The sequence below is a fragment of the Condylura cristata genome, unplaced genomic scaffold (assembly GCF_000260355.1).
Source record: "Condylura cristata isolate star-nosed mole 26May11 unplaced genomic scaffold, ConCri1.0 scaffold00029, whole genome shotgun sequence".
NCBI lineage: Eukaryota > Metazoa > Chordata > Mammalia > Eulipotyphla > Talpidae > Condylura > Condylura cristata.
The window spans coordinates 24,019,063-24,036,554 of record NW_004567130.1 but is presented as its reverse complement, the minus strand read 5'-3'; the positions used below and the strand labels follow the sequence as shown (position 1 = coordinate 24,036,554).

At 39.1% G+C, this 17,492-nt stretch overlaps 1 protein-coding gene across 2 annotated transcripts in view; it reads right to left on the bottom strand.

Moving 5' to 3' along the window:
• AKT3 (v-akt murine thymoma viral oncogene homolog 3) overlaps nt 1–17,492 on the bottom strand; it is a 180,486-nt gene that overhangs the window by 32,732 nt on the left and 130,262 nt on the right. For both annotated transcript variants that reach the window (XM_004691044.2, XM_012730924.1), the window contains exons 8-9: nt 14,224–14,346; nt 8,283–8,411 (exon numbers count right to left, since the gene is read on the bottom strand). In XM_004691044.2, the coding sequence (XP_004691101.1) occupies nt 8,283–8,411; nt 14,224–14,346 (252 nt within the window). The remainder of the gene's footprint in view (nt 1–8,282; nt 8,412–14,223; nt 14,347–17,492) is intronic.

Sequence of the window (17,492 nt, the reverse complement as noted above, 5' to 3'; positions counted from 1 at the left end):
AAGGAATAAACTTATTCTAAGGACACCAACTCTTTTCCATAAAATCAACATTTACTGACATTTAAACTAAACTCAAGGTTTAAATAGCAATGCAGACATTTGGTATTCCTGTTTCTCCATTTTGTGATTTTCAAAAGATATTAATTTCAAGTTAATTTTCAAATCATGATACAGATATCCCAATGTGTAACCCCAATTTCATTTGGTATTATCCTTCTAGACCTACTGTTCTCTGTAGCTTTAATTTGTAACTACACTTAACACAGATGCCCAAATGGAGATAAAGGCGAGAGAGAACCTGGACACTTCAATGCAAACGCCAAAAAACAACAACAGGTCACGTCAAGCCAACCCGCCATCCTGAGCTCTAGGAAATAAGACTGAGTTTCAATCTCCCACCAGTCGCCAGATGTGGTTTTACTTTCTGACATCAAGACACCCGGGACTCAGGGAAGCAGAGCAGAAGCCAGTGACAATGAAATGTTCTGCAAATGCTGGGCTCATATGTGGTCATATTTGGTAGAAGAGTCATGTCCTTTTACAAAACAACAAGCGAATTCAAAAAATCACCGCAGGTGATTTCTGTAGCTGCTAATACGAATACTGAGAAAATAAAACAATAATTTTTAAAAAAGCTATTTTAAAATCATACCACCGATGGGAGTTACTAACGTGAGTATTTAGTTGGTTAGTGAGTACTTGCAGACAACATTTTCATTCCAGTATTCTTCTAGCAATTAGGATTTACTGGAGGTTGAGGGGACACCACTCCCAGCTTATTCGCCAGGCGCCAAAGTGCACCCAAGACGAGCGATCACCAGGACGGGATGCACACCCGGGGATGGCTCTGCTCAACCAATAATCCTGACAGAACAGATGGGGGAAATTAAACATCTAAACAAACTGTCTGTACACCTATGTTGTGAAAGTAAACTGCGAAGTTGGTTGAACCAATTCACCGCTAACTCAAAAAATTTCTTCACCTTATACACAGGTAAATACTCTGAGGATGCTGTAGACAAGCTCACCACTTACGGACCTCCTCTACGTTCTCTTACCACAAAAATTTAATCAGAGAAGCCCTATAAATCTTGGACTTCAGATTCTAAAGTGTATTACAGTTTTAGAAGTATGCATTTAATTCAGAAGAATTGCAAATTATAGTGTTTCTTGGCATTTTCTCCATAAATACAGATTTTATAACCAGGTATTAAATGCTCTAATAATTCTTAAGTGACTGCAACTGTAAATGCCATTTGCTGTCAGTTCATGGCTATTCTGGGCATGCACATTCCAACACGCACACTCAGCTAACGTCGTACTTGCAAAAAGCAGTCTGGCTACACCAGATGAAATTACTGAGTATGAAAAAAGCTCCATGTACCCAGCACTGATGATTAAATCACACTTGCCTCTATCTTCCCAGAGGCTTCTACATTTTTTTTTTAAACCCTGAAGCAACAATCACTATAGAATTCCAAGAAACTGGGTTTTTAAATCCAAGTAAATATATAAGCATTGTAAAACACTATAGATAATCATAAATATACATTCCCTTGCTTATTGTATATATTCTTAAGCATCAGAGAATACAGATTAAGCCTTGGGTTTACACTCTAATTATCCTAAGGAATTAATGGAAATAGTCTCACTGTTAAAAACAACAAGACCAAGAACTTCCAGTAAAATATAATTACTATACGAAGTGACAGACCTGTAGCAAAGTCACTACTTGTAACACTGAGACGTTACCTTTGAATAACAAATACTATCTTAATTCCTCTTTAAATAATACCCAATCAGGAGACAACATGAAATAGGTTTTAATCCTACCCACAATCAGTATAAATAGCAAGCCAACACATACGACAAAAGAAGTTCTTAAAAAATGAATTCTAATTATAAAACACACCATTTCTCTCTGAAGTATTCACTATGCTCCTTTACTTATTTCCTTCTTAATAGCGGTGGTTAAGACTTCTTTGGAAACATCAGGAAGGTGAAGGTTTAAACAAATACCATCAGAGGACAGGTATTAATGAATTATTAACAACTAAATATTAGGGATACACAATGTTTTCGAAAGGCTACCACAGCAACTTCTCATTTTAGCAAGAAACTGAGAAGTTTTCAGAATTATTTTCAGAATCTGTTTAAAAAAAAAAGTGGAATTTTGTCCAAGGGTTTATCAAATTGTAACTACTATTTTTTACTTACAGATTAAATGCACAAACATATGTAACTCTGGCCTCACCACGATCTCAGAGCTCATAAAGAATAAAGACGATATGGACAGAGCCCATAAAATGAGGCCTTCTGTTTATTCTTTGGTGTAGTTAAAATAAAGTTCTATTAAATACATTTAAATCAAGTTAGGTTCCAGCCCCCCCCCCCACCTCCTCCCAACTGCAATAGCCCATGCTGAGGATAAGCTTTCCCCTAAGTGTGTGACTTCTCAACTTGCTACGAAGTTAATGCATTATCTTCACTTTTAAATTTACTTGGTATTACTTAATATTTGTGCTATTATTTATACATCATCACAAATAACTTTGAACAAATCTTTCTATTAAAATAGTTATCAATATCAAATTTCTGGCATATTTCAGCTATCTTCCAAAATACATGTTATGCAAAATTGTTGAAGGTATTAAAGATAGCCGGGTTCAAAAGAGTGATTTAAATGGCAGCAGGCGATTTTTTTCTGCACTTTCAGCCACTGGAAAAAAATTATGCATTTACATGACAGATCAAACTCTTTCTTTTTCTGAATAACAGACAAAACTATATTCTATATGTTTTCTAACAAGTCATTTTTTGCAATCTTTTTGTCGGTTCTAACTTGATTATCAAATAATTTTTATTTTTACACTAGTAGAGAAGTGCATTTCTCTAGGTTTCCAAAACCACCTTATTCAACCTTCCCCATCTGTCACCATCTGCTTCTTTTTAGCATGTACTTTTTGTGTGATCACATAAGCATGTGAAAAATAACTAACATTCAGATGATTATCTGCTGGTACATTTGAGGACTGGGCATAATAAAAGTGAACTGCCAAAACGTACTTAACACTTTTAATTTTGTTGGGTCTTGCATGTAAGCTACATTTGATTTTCAAACTGTTTTACAGTTGGAAAGTTGATCAGGTACTGCTAACTCAAGAGCAAAGCTGAGACTCTAAATAATTAGCACTGCATAAAGTGGTTTTGATTCAATGAGAGCCAAATCAAATAATAAAATTCAACAGTGAGATTTTATTTGTGATTCTTTTTAAAATTCTAGGTTTGAAAATAAGAGTCTAGATTACAAAAACAAAGTCTCCTCAAAATATCTCTGGTACACAGGTGACGTTTATTTACTTATAAGAAAAAAACAAAGGTTTCCTTAATACTAGGTAGACTAATGCCTCTATCTGCTAAGACTGTGTTTCTGCAACCTATGAAACAAGACACGATGCTTTCCTCCTCTTCCAATAATAAAGTCGTCTAATTCTTCATCAACGAAGGTATGAGAACAAATCTGTCTTAAACATAATCTCATTCCACAAATGGCATTTTTATACTAGGAGACGTATCTTTCCTGGTGGTTTACCACAAAAATAAACTTAAGTACATTTAAAATGCAGTTATAAAAAAACAAACAGCTTTGAGTCTCACAGAAAGGGCAGTTAAATAGTCGATTTTAAACTGAGACCTCACACACTTTTTAGAGGTCTTTTAAAGACCCTTCATGTGTCTCCAAACAAAGCATCTCTGTCTGATCACCAATGTAAGAGGTAAGCGACGGCCGGCCGAAAGGGAGCCCAGGCCATCACCATCTCCCCACGCTGGCCAGCCCGTGGGCAGGCGGCGAGGGCGCGCAGGTAGGGCTGACCCCCCCAGGGCCGGATCCCCGCTGACCGGGGCCAGCGACCACGCACGGCGGCCTGGCTCCACTGGGAGGTGACTCTCCCTTCTGCCCCGCGACCGACCTGCCTCCTTCCTCCTCCGTGTGACCGGCTTCTCCTCCCTCCCGCGACTAACAGGAGCCCGTTCCTTTTATTTTCCTTTTCCTACCCGGCGTGCAATCCCAACAGACCATTTGCTTGCACAGTAATAACTATTTTCCACGCCCTATCACCTTAGTGAACAGCAAGCTACTTGAGGACAAAAATAACGCACTACAGCAAATTAATCTCTACATGACAGTTAAATAGTCCTAACTAGGACTAAAGGAGTCTTCTGCAGGGAAATGGCCCGACGTGAGATCAGGAAACAGGACTCGCATTCTGGTTCTTAAAAGCAAGAGTAGCACACTTAAAGCTGCACTGTTGCTTAAAACAGGCGTGTCTGGCCAGGACTTAAAACTGAGGATTAAAACTACAGGAGACTGTGGCGTCAAGGTTTGCCAGCCTCACGCAGTAACTGCAATGATCACGCTAGCCTACAAGAAGGAACTAATGTGTTAATTACGAAGTAACAGAGATCTGCTAGGGTTGTAAAAACTTATTTTAAAGACCAGATATTTGCGATATTAAAAATAAAAAAGGTACACAGAAATGTTTGCTTACTTGTCTTTTAAAGGAAATTGATATTTTTTGGTGTGAATTGTAAACTTTCTATTTAGAAATAATTAGACTCTTCTTGCATTAAATTCTTGCTTTTGTTCTTCAGTTGATGAATTTGCATCTAAAACAATCTCTGTTTCTTAGGAGATCATCTGCTTCTGAAATGAGATGTGTTTATCTTCTTCAGAAATAATTTCCCCTAATTGAGACAAAACTAATTTTGTTATTCTAAAAATGGGCTATCCATGGCAAATGTATAGCGGGGATAACTGAACTTCAGAGAAGAACAAAGAATTTGTTTTTCATGACATTCACAAAAACAATCCTAGTCTGGAAAATATGATCTTGTATTTGAATAAACAAGGAACAACATTTCTCAAATTTTACCTAATTCAGTTACAAAAATGGAGAATTTTAAGCTCCAGATTTTGTAACAGAAAAAAATTTTGTAGCAGTCTTGAGAAAAAATAGTTGAAGATTTACTGTATTTCAAATTATTAGCACTTGAAAATAATCCAACAATCTTGAAATGTAAAGTTAATCTCTATTTGGAAAGAACCATTATAAAAAACTAGCATCACTTATTTTACATAAAAGGAATGCTAATACCATTCTGAATACATTCCTACTTCTTAATTTCTCTTGATTACCTTGTCTAGTTGTGCATTTATACAGCATCCACTTTAAAATTAGTTATTTACATCTGTAAATGGTACTGAAATTGTGACATTTTGAGGACATGATATACATAGTTTACAAAGTAAAAATGACTTTTTTATGATGAATCCAGTTAGCAAAGTGATACCTCCTCGCTATATATAGAACATATTTTTAAAAAAACCTGTTTATTATTTGCCCCACATTAAAAATTATAAGGTTTGCTATTAGGAACACTCATTTCAAATATGCAAATGTACACTAATATCAGCTGTGGCACAGAGTAGGTGCTCAATAAATAAAAATCTTCGGTCACAAAAATCAGTGCTTCAGTATTTGATTCTCGCTACACCAATGTTCTGAGAGTTTGAAGGAAAACTGGTCTTGTTCCTGCTCGGGGTGTTTAGAGTAGCTACTCTGGAAAACGCTTCCCACAGTGATTACAATAACTATCTCCTTCTGAACATGTGGGGGCTCTGGTCAAATGAACCCCCTCTGTAGAAGATTCTGTCTTGTAAAGACAGCTGCGACCCCATCTCGCACCTTGCACACTCTTCTGCAATGGAGAGGTGGGCGTGTGTCACTGCCCCTTGAGTCTACTCACAGTGAGGCTCTGTGTCACGTCAGCTGCAGTGGTGTGTTACATCTCTGAAGCAACCTCTATGAAGTAACTGTTCCTGACAGCAATCCTAACGTCTTTAATATGAGGGAATTAAGTCAGAACTTTCTTTTTTTACTGTATTCTGTGCAGAGCCTGTGTGTATGGTGGTGGCTAATCATGTTTCTAACTAGGTTAATCAATAAGCACAGAACAGAAATGATGCTTATGATCTGAAGCTGGGCCACAAAAGGAGATGGATAGATGGATGTTACAGCCCGAAAGTGGAGGCGATGCACTTGTCCATCCGAAGCTTAATGGAGAAACACAACGCGGCAGACAGAGGCAACGGAGCACCAGTTGCCATAAAAAGGAATGAAGTGCTGAGACCACGCTAACATGCATCTGAATCCCGACAACATAACGGTAAGTGAAAGAAGCCAGACACAACAGGTGACACTGTCATATGACTGCCTTAATATGAAATGTCCAGATGGGCATATCTATAGGGAGAGCAGATTAGTAGCTGCCTGAGGAGAGTGAAGATGACAGAGGAGCTAATGGGCACTGGGTTTATTTGTAGGAGGGATAAAAATATTCTGTAATTAGACAACTGCACAACTCTCTACAAACCACTACTGTGCACTTTGAAGGGCAGAATTTTATGGGATGTAATATAAACCTCAACAACAGTATAAAAATATATACTGTGCAATTTTCTAAAAACTAAAGAAACATTTCTCGATGGAGAGGGGTGGGGGGGGGCGGGGACAAGGATGCAGCCCCCAACTTGTTCCACAGCACACTCAGGTCTAGAACACTAGAACACACAGCCAGGCGTCTGAACGCCCTGGGCAGTAGGTTATGGTAAGGTGCGGGCGCAGGGGAGGCTGAAGTGTGTGGCCCTGTCCACAGCCCCGAAGATACGAGCTCATAACTAGCACCAACTGTCAGGACAGTCAAGGGACTTCTGACTGTCGCCTCCAGCCCCACAGTCTCTCCCCTCTGGCAAAGTCTTTCCTTCTGAGGCCCCAAAATCTGTGGAGTAGAGCTAAACCATTCCTGCTGTAGGGCCTCCCCTGCCCATGCCGCTGACTCAGCATCCAGTCACATGAGATGACCGTTGCTTACTGTGAGGTGTCACACAGCAGAAGTAACTGCAAATGACCTAAGATAGTTCCACGCCACATTCTTCCCTAGAACAAGTTTCGTTGTTAGGTATGCTTCCTCTCTGGTTCTTAGTCACTGTCTGACGCTTCGTTATTTACTTATTCTTCTGTCTCCCTGCACTTGAAGTTCCCTTTGTGTCTTATTCCTGTAAGCACATCACCCAGAAAAATTCTCGATACACAATACACACATAATAAATGTGTGTGGGATAAGCACATTGATAATTACTGGGGAAGCCTCAGACTGGCAAGGTCACCAGCTGGAGCTTGCTGTGACATGAACTCCAAAGTGTAACTGCTGCCATTTCACTGATCTGAAAGACTTTCCAATAGTTAAAACCCCTTGATGGTGGGAGTGGCTGCTGACATTCACCAGAAGAAGCACAATCTTCTACCTCTGTAGTGCCTACAGAGCTGTGAAACAATGCTAGCTCAATAAAATAAAATCTACAACCTACATATTTCTTGTTTCTAAGGTAAATCCAAAATGGTCTATAGACTGTCTGAAGTTATTCCATTTTAGAAAGTGATCAGGGCCCTCCCTGGTGGCGCAGGGGGTTGGAGCCCGCACTGCGAAGCTAAGCCGAGGCGTGGCCACTCAGTGCCAGCTCCATCCCCGCCCCGGAGCTGACCCACACAGCAGCAGATCTCTCCTGTCTCCCCGCTGAGCCCCTCAGCAGTGCAGCTTGTCAATCTGCCTGTTCTGCTCCCCACTCTGGTGAATCCTCTCACCCCCACAGCTCTGGCCAGGACCCCAGTTCTGTATGCATAAATAAATAATTAAAAAAAAAAGTGAGGGCCCCTCCTGGTGGCACAGCGGGTGAAAGCACTGCACTGAGAATCTAAAACCGCTTCTGCATGAGTTCGATTCCTTCCTGCCCCGGAGGTGACCACATGGTGTGGCAGACCTCTCCTGACCCGCCCGCTGCTCCCCTCAGCAGTGTACTTTGTCGATCTGCCTGTTCTGCTCCCCACTCTGTCTCTGGTGAAGCCTCTCACCACCCCTGAGCCTCTGGCCTGTACCCCAGTCTGTGTGCATAAATAAATAAATCTTTAAAAAAAAAAAAAAGTGAATCAGAGTGGGCATAAATAAAGTGTATAAAGCTAAGACAGAAAAACTGACTTCCCTGCTGTACTTTCAGGCTCATAAAGTTTATGTATTTTTATATAGGCTTGCCCCATAATACCACATTAAACAAGTAGGAACAAAAGAGACTGAATTAATGCTGACATCACATGAAAGCAGGAGGCACTGCACTTTTTTTTTTTTTTTAACTTTTGCAAAACATGGCCCAAAGCAGCTTGCTCTACCTCAGGGGCCAGGTACTCGGGCGTGCCGCAGAACGTCTTCATGGTGGCTGTGTCTGTGATCCCTTCCTTGCAGAGTCCAAAGTCTGTGATTTTGATGTGGCCATCTTTATCCAGCATCAGATTCTCCAGCTGTGCATTAGGAAAATGACATAATTTATTCTACAGTGCTCAAAGTAAAAAGAAGCTGCTTTAGGAAAATGCTGGGTATTTGTTAAAAAGGACATGAATGTAGTTAACGGAAGTGTAAAAAAGCAACAAGTTTAGCCCAATACTTTCTGACAATGAAAATGTTGATTTTTAAGCTAGTGAGAGTAAAAGCTTTTACTTTGTAAGTTCTGAAAGCGACAGTGCAACTCTTCAAAGAAAACATCGGTCATGATCTAAACCTTCGCAAAGTGGTGAGTGTCTTTCTCACACACACACAGATAGTTTTCACCAATTTCTCTTACGAATCTAAAGCTATTATGACATACTAACTTACAGAAATGTTTTGCGATGGTAGTTGTAAATCAGAACTAACTCTTATTTGTAAGGTAAGGCCATATCTTGTTTTGTAATTCTCTATTAAACTCTTTAAACATAAAATGAAAAGCAATTTCAAAGTCAGTCATTCATATACAGATATCCGTATAATGAATATTACATAGCGTTGGAATTCTTTGAGCCCATTAATTACAAAACATCCAAGAGAAACTTAAATGTTTAACTGTGTAGCAAGATTACTCAACTCATGAAAATTATGAAACACAATGAGAAGAAAACCCATTTTAAACAGTAACAGTTCAGGGCCCTCCCTGGTAGCCCGGAGGGTTAAATTTTAATAAGAAATAACTTTACTTCTTCCTACTTTTGCTGGTCCCTAAAATAAAATTAAACATCCCTAGCTTTAATGCAGCACTTTCCAATCTTTTGCACTCACAGTGGAGTAACACACGGCCCTGGTACCGCACAGGACGGCCCTGACTCAGTGCGGGAACGTGAGTGTGGAAATGCCTGCGGCTCCTCTAGGCACCTGGTGGGCCGAGGGAAGCCTTGACACCTGGCCACGTCTGGGGCCCACTCTGCACTTAGGCTGCAAGCTCTGCCCTCCCAGGCCCCAAGCTACCTGTCAGCAGGTCTGCAGAGGCCGAACTTGTCCATCTAGGTTATTTTTTGAAAGGTTGTCATTATAATTAAATAGAAGAATGAAAATGACTAGCACAGGATTTTAAACCACCAATTCTCTTCTATTTACTCTTATACCCCATTTCAACAGTTTCAAATTAATTTACCAAGTTAGTGCCTCAGACCTAAGAACGAGGTAAGGGGCCTCTGGGCACAGTGCAAAACACACAGCTCACCTTCAGGAACAACATGCCCGTGGATTATGAGTGTGTTGAAAATACGGAAAGGAAAACATTACACTTTCAACCCTCCTAAGCTAGAAAAGGATTCCTGACGTACAGCAGTAGAAATTCTACTCAGGTTCCCAAGGCATTTAATAATTTATTATAAAGAAAGAACGCAGAATGACAGCATACTTTAGTTTTAGAGGCGGAAAGGGCTCTTTATAACCATGGTGTACTGGTAGGAAAGAAGGAATTCGAGTGTTGCTGTCAAGATAGAATGGGAGTTGGAGGATGTACCCAAGAAGATAGTTCCACTTAAAAATGTGTGTTTATTTGGGAAGAACATCAGGAAGCTAATGAAGACTGAGAGGGAAAACAGTGGTTAAAAAGCAAACACGCAAACACACACACACACACACAACTCTCTGAAACCATCTCTATCACTGCTAAGTGTTAGAATCTACACACACATATACATATCTACATACATGTATACGTGTGTGTCTGATATCTCAGATCAGAAAACAAGATTAGCTTTTTCACAAATAGATGGTTGTGCAATTTTAAAAGGAAGGTTATGTTTGCAATAGAAGAACTAAAAAGAGCAGATGTTTATGACATAGTTTTTGGTGTACAGATGTCTTTTACTTCTTTGCCTAAATGAATCCTAAGGTATTTCACTCTTAGATGTAAGTGGGGTTGTTCTCCTGACTTTTTTCCTGCAAGTCCATTCTCTGTGTATAGGAATGCAACAGATTTTTATATATTACCTTATTAGCAGCCTCTCACCTTACTGAAATCATTTATTAATTCTAATGTCTTTTTACTGGTATCTGAAAACTTCTACATAATTAGAAGAAAAAGTATTATTTATTCTTTGAGAGCTTAATAGATTTTACTGTTAAAAACATCTGGCCTGCCTCCTTGAGGGAGGTTTCTAATCTCCCTGACTGTATTACTTCCAGCAGGTCTTATCTAGGTTTCCCACGCCCTCCTCACACAGTGCTAGATGCTGGGTGTTTCTAGCATTTGTCTATTTCTTCTAGGTTGTGCAATCCGCTGTCACACAACTGTCAACGATACTTTAGCTTAGAGTCCATGTTCTTTTTACAATATCCACACTTGCACACTGTGATTTCATTTGTATTTTCTCTCTCTTCTCCATGAATCTACATAAAGGCTCATCTATTACATTCTGTTAATCTTTTCAAAGAACCAGCTCTTATGAGGAATTTTTTGGTCTCGTTATTTCTGATCTAATCTTTATTATTTTCACCAAACTACTGAGCTTTGGTTATGCCTTCTCTGCTTTCCTCGTTCACTTATATGTGAGTTCAAACTTTTCATTCACGATACTTCTTGCTCTGTGAGGACTGACTGTGCGGCTATAAATGTACTGGTTTTGCTGCATCTCATAGGTTCTGATAAGTCGGTGCCTTTGCATTCATTCATATCTAGGTTTTTTGGCTTGTTTTTTTTATATTTCACCTCTGATTTCCTCATTGTTCCAATAGTTACTCAGTGATGTGTTCTGTATTTTTATATTTGTGTTTTTCCAACTCTGTTCTTTAGGTTGTTTTCTAGTTCCATGACAGTATGATTGGAAAAGATGCCTGATACAATTGTAACCTTCATAAATTTATTGAGACCTGTTTTGTGTCCTAATACACGGTCCATCTTTGATGTTTAACGATAGAATGCTATGTAAATATAGATGAGTCCATCTCGTTTAATGCATTATTTAATGTCGATGTTCACTGAGTGATTTCCTGTCTGGATGATCTGTCCACTGCAACTGACCCCTTTATTATTCTGTTGCTGACAATCTCTCCCTTTAGGTCATCTAACATTTGCTTTTCTACTTTAGTACACCAATGTAGGGGCATACGCACTGCTAACTGTTATGTCTTCCTGAAGCTTCGTAGATTAGCTGAGCACTATGCACCGTCACCATGGTCTCCTCTCTCTCTTGGCTGGAATTCTGCTTTATCTGACAGAAGTTGCTGGTAGTTTCTGCCATTTTGACTTTTTCATTGGCTTGCAGGACCAGTTTCTATCACTTCACCTTAAGTGTATTTTTCACTGTAGTTTAAGTGACTCTTTCTTGTAAGGGGCATATGGTTATTTTTGCTTCCAGATACAGCTGTGACCTGTATCCTTTGATTGGTGAGTTCATTTACATTAAGAGTATTAACTGAGGAGTTGCTTTTGCTACTGTGTCTTTAATTTTCTGGTTCTCTCTATTTCCCTAGTTGCTTGTGTGTGTGCATTCCCTTTTCTATTTAGATTGGCATTTTTGCAACATTTCTTGAAGGGGAGCTGTAGTGTTGGCAAACTCCCATTTCTGGACTACTGATGAGTTCTTAGAAGAGATTTCTTAAAATTTTTATGCTATCGTGAAGCAACCAATCTTTTTTAAGTAATCATAAAAAATGTGGGACCTTATTAAAATAGAAATATTTTTAAAGTACAACAAAGGGTTGTGATAACTGTTATAAATACGTTATTAGGAAAATGATAAAATAGCTTTCATTAATTTGCACATAAAATGAAGCTTTACCTCAAATGAGGCAGCGGCAAACAGGTATTCACTACCTGAGAGAAGCAGCTACCACAGGCACTCAGACAGATTTGCATTTGAATAAAGACAAGGTTACTGGGATTTGACAGAGACAAATCTCAGACTGGTCAATCAAAGTGGGTCTAAGTCAGTTTCAATGATGTTTTCAATAAATCTGGAATAATATATTTAAAATAGTCACCAAATTTTAAGTTTACAAAGATCTCTCAGAGTTAATCCAGTGTATTTCATTGAGATTTTATTTCAGTTCTAGAAGATAGTGATCCAATGAAAAGAACATTAGGCCCCTATAATATTGACTATGCTGCCATTACTTTGAGTAATTACTTTGAGATTTCAGTGACCTCACCTATAAAGTATGGAGTAGTTCAAAATGCTATGATCCCATCTAAAGGAGCTTATTCTAGTAGGAATACTCTTGCACAAATAATAACACTTCCATATATTTTAAGTATTTGGTGTTTTGCAGTACATGTCTTCTTCTTGGTGTGTGTTCATGTTTACTATTCTGTATGTTAACTTAGATTCTGAAGTTTTGACTTTTTAAAAAATAAACTTACAAAGTAAAGGACACTTAATTGTCTAGTAAGGGTATGAGCTACCCATACATATGATAACTGCATGAGTAGTATTCATGTGTCAAGCTGTGCCATAAATTTGGCGTAATTTCACCACTGGAAAAGATGAGACAGAGACAACTGTCTAAATAACTGGGTAACACCAATCACCACAGGTGAGATGGCAGTGAAGGGGGAATTGTGATTAAATATGCCATCATATATAGATATATAACATATTTCAGAAAAACCAAATTCAATAAAGATTCATGTAACTTCTTTTTCTAACAAACTATAGTTTAAATACCTTATTGGTAAGATAATGTCAAATTTTATTAGATTATGATGCCTGTATCATTTACTTTTTATGGAAGTAAGATGGTCACATTTAGAATATGTTTAAAATGTGTCACAAGACAAATTTCTTAAGACAGCCAATCTCATTCAAATGGCGTCCTGGGACGGACTGTGGCCTTTTAGATGGCTCCCCTGCCATCAGCAAACGTAGCGTGTGGGCAAATTCTACCCAACTGCCTGTTTTTCTAAGTGAAGTCTGACCAACATAGCCAGACATGCTCATTCATTCACTACCTGCTCTTTACAGAAAAATTGTCAATCCCTGAGCTATTAGGGTTTCATTAGAGAAGAACTTCAAGAACTCAAGTGACTGTAACTGCTAAAACAAATACAGAACTTTTAAAAATAGAAACAAAAAAATTAAAGGCCTGTATGTTGGAATGCTTTAGCATTCAAAGCCACCAAAGAGGTAATACCAAAATCAAGAAAAATATTTTCTTTCCAACAAATAATCTTGTATGTTATAAAAGTGTCTTCATTACCTACCACAGCATATTATAAATATAGTAATGAAATATATTTTAAAATGTCACGACCTACTGATTTTTAAACAGAAGTTTAACATTAATAACATTTACAGAACAATGAATCTAGTATTGGTAAATGATATTTGATCAGAGAGCAGTAAAGCAGACATTATTTTGCTATCAAAAATTTAGATAAAGGGTCCTCCCTGATGGCGCAGCGGGTTAAAGCACTGCACCAAGAAGCTAAAGCCACTTCAGCATGAGTTCAATTCCCGCCTGCCCCGGAGGTGACCACAGGGCGCCGCAGACCTCTCCTGACCCGCCTGCTGCTCCCCTCAGCGGTGGACTTCGACAATCCGCCTGTTCTGCTCCCCCCTCTGTATCTGGTGAATCCTCTTCCCGCCCCTGCACCTCTGGCCTGTACCCCAGTTCTGTATGCATAAATAAATACATCTTTACAAAAATTTAGACATAAAGGATACATCCATATCAAATCAAAAAATGAAATCTCCTGTCAAATGTAGAGAGTGATATTCATAAGCACAGCACTTTCCCCAACGAAATAGGCTTTTCTTTAAACTGTAGCACTTTGTTACTGTGTTTTCTTTATTACCTCCATAAAAATAAATTTTGATTACTTTTTTTTTTTACCTTGAGATCACGGTACACAATCTTTCCAGAATGTAGGTAGTCCAAAGCAGACACAATTTCTGCACCATAGAAACGTGTGCGGTCCTCAGAGAACACCCGCTCTCTCGACAAATGGAAAAACAGCTGCAGAGTAAACAGCAGGGACAGGATTGTAATAATTACTGATTTAGTGGGGGAAATTAACACAAACATAAAACACCTCTCATCACCATATTGTGATGATATATTGTGTGTTCTCGGTGGACATGAGCACTCTCAGGCAGCAGCTGGCTTATCTTTTCCAGGTTTCCAAGGGGGGAGTGCGAGCTGTTAAATCAGCGTTTTAATCAATACACCAATCTTGTCTAAGGCATTCTGCTTGCTACCCATTTAACCTTCTAAGTTACCAGAGGAAAAAGAGTGCCTGATCAGCCTCTACTTCCCTCCTCACGATGCTGCCGCTTTTCGCCTTTCAGTATTGGCTAGTGAGCCATTATTAAAACAGATGAGGACATGCACAGACAGAATTTCTACTCAGTTACTTGCTTCACATATCATGTCAGTGGTAAGGCCGCTGACTTGCTGAAACTGACCTTTGTGAGCATGTTATATTCTATGTCTGTTAATTCATCATGGTACCTCCGGAAATATTTTCAAAGTGTGAATCTGATTTTATGGAGAGAAGCACAGAGGCTTTAAGTTACTACTTTGATAACACCCAAAATGAACGCCCATCGGTTCTCAATATTGTTTTCACTAATAGTTAAGTATAAACCAACATTTTCTCATATAACCAATAAATCGATCAGCCCATTCACCCTTAGTTAATCATCTATAAGATCTACCACTCAATAGTCAACAAATATTTATTGGAGGCTCACTATGGCAGAGCATCAAGCTTTCACTTTGGTTAGTTTTTAATGGAAGAAACTGCTTATCTCATCTTAAATTTTGGCAAAGCATCTGAGGAAGAAGCAGGTTTCAGACAATATGACTAAATACTTGACTTCTGTTGTGCTTTACTGTGTTAAGAACTCCAGCAACTTGTTGGGACCATTAACAACGACATCAGGCACAATAACAACGACATCAGTTTTCAATAACAAAGTAAGCTAATGCATTTGTGTTGTTTCAAGTTAAAAAAAGAGAAGAGAGCTGCCAAGAACAACTGCCAGGGCCAAGTACAGAGCCAAGTGTCACAGTAACACTTAAGATGTCTGTGATTAAAGACACTTATCTTTGACTGCAAGGCATTCATTCCACCTGCACATGGGTGACTAACTCGTAGTGTTTTCACATGGCGGTAAGAACACACAAGTCATAATGTAGGTGATGCCATAAAGGTTCCATACAGATTCTTTTCCCATCTCTACATAAGCCTATCACTGGCTTAAGGTAAACTTTTGTGCATAATACACAGTCATAGTAAAAATGAAAAAACATGTAATTACAGCCAAAAAGAGACTGGCTGCTTCACAGCTGCATTAAAAGAAATGAAACTAGACAACACTCTCACACCTTACACCAAAATCAACTGAAAATGGATCAAAGAATTGTAGCTAAAGCCTGAAATCATAAAATACACAGAACACATTAGGTAGAACATTTCATGACATTTCCTCCTCTGAAATTCTAGGCAGGAAAGTAGGTTCATAGATGTTGAAAGCATGTAAGTCTTAGGATTAGTATCTTAGATGCAATGATATAATGGTTTATTGACTTACTTTATAAACCTAGCCTTGAAATACTATAAGAATAGTAAAGGATAGATACTAAAACCATAAAAACATAAAAGGTTATAATAAAATTAATTTAGCCTTGAATTCAAACAGTGATGGGAATATTAGAATTGATCTTTCTTGGCTTGACAATTTTTTTCAAAGTTTTGGGTAAAGGTAAAGAGTACTCTAATAGACCCATGAAATATATTAACAACTAAAATCATTATCAAAGAAATTAGCTTGTCAGAATCCAAACAAAAATGATGTATATACACTCATATATTTAGTAAAATTAAAATCATCACTATGAATATGAAATGATGCTTTTGGTTTAAAAATTCACCCAACTCATACCTCCATAAATCAGTAAGCAGAACGAGACTCCTTACTGCTGGCACTTATATGTTATATGAATTTAAGATGATTTTGGTTCACCGAAAACAAAATGCCAGCCAAATAATGAGTATCTGAAATTAGTACAACAAGATCTAAAGACTGGCATGAAACAAAAGTCATATGCTTTTAAGAAAATGAATTTTATCAAAGAAATTACTAGCGCATGCACCATGTGTAAAACATGAACAGCAAATAGCTCGGCGCTCGGCCAGGTACCTTGGGAGCAGATGCAGGTCTCTGTCCAGGCCCCGGCCCCCAGGGGAGCTCACCCACTCGCCATCAGGCCTCGGAGCACCCCGACCCGAGACCTGGCCATCAGGGCCTGGGAACGGGAGCACAGCCCACCTAGGCCTCGAGAGCCTAGGTCTTACCATGAGCCCGACCCCAGCCACCGAGTGTGTCTCACTTAATGTTCAGTAATCAGCAACTCAGGCGCAGACACAGGCTGGCCCTCGCCGTGGACTTCCACAGCAGGTGGAAGGGCGTCCCGCTGGCACTCAGCCACATGTGACTGGGGAAGACACAAGCCATCGGGGCCTTGCTCTCTGTGGTTCTCTTCAAGATCAGGGCTCTCCAGCAACTATTCCTGAAAGGTCCAAGGTCTCCTTCCAGGACCTTGGAAGCAGACATGTGACCCCGTTCAGGAAGCTTTGGGCTTCACTCTGTTCTCTCAGCCAATGGCAGAGGCCCCGAGTTGCCTCTCCTGGAAACTCAGACTCTCTATCCAGCATACACCCCTGTCCTTCCCCTCACCAGAGCAAGCCCAGAGCACTTTGGGGGAAGCTATTAGCACCAACCCAGGTAACAGAAGACGTCAGTACTTGTGCCCAAGTCAAGTAAATGCCCAAAACACTGGGAGAGAAGGACTCACACACCACAAAGCCCCAGCTACAGCAGGAGAACTTCCTAAATGTTAAGAAATAATCATAGAAATATGAAAAGGAAAAAAAGAACACCAAGCTCCTTCGGTAAAAGGAAAACTACAGCAAGAGACATAATAGTAAAACTTCCGAGAGACAAGGACAAAGAAAAAATAATGAAGTTGAGAAGGTAGAAGAAACAGATAACATAAAGAAATATAGGCTGACACTGAATTTATTTAAAGAAACATTATTGGCAAGAGAATGACAATATGAAATTACATACTCAAAATACTCCAAGAAAAAAATCACT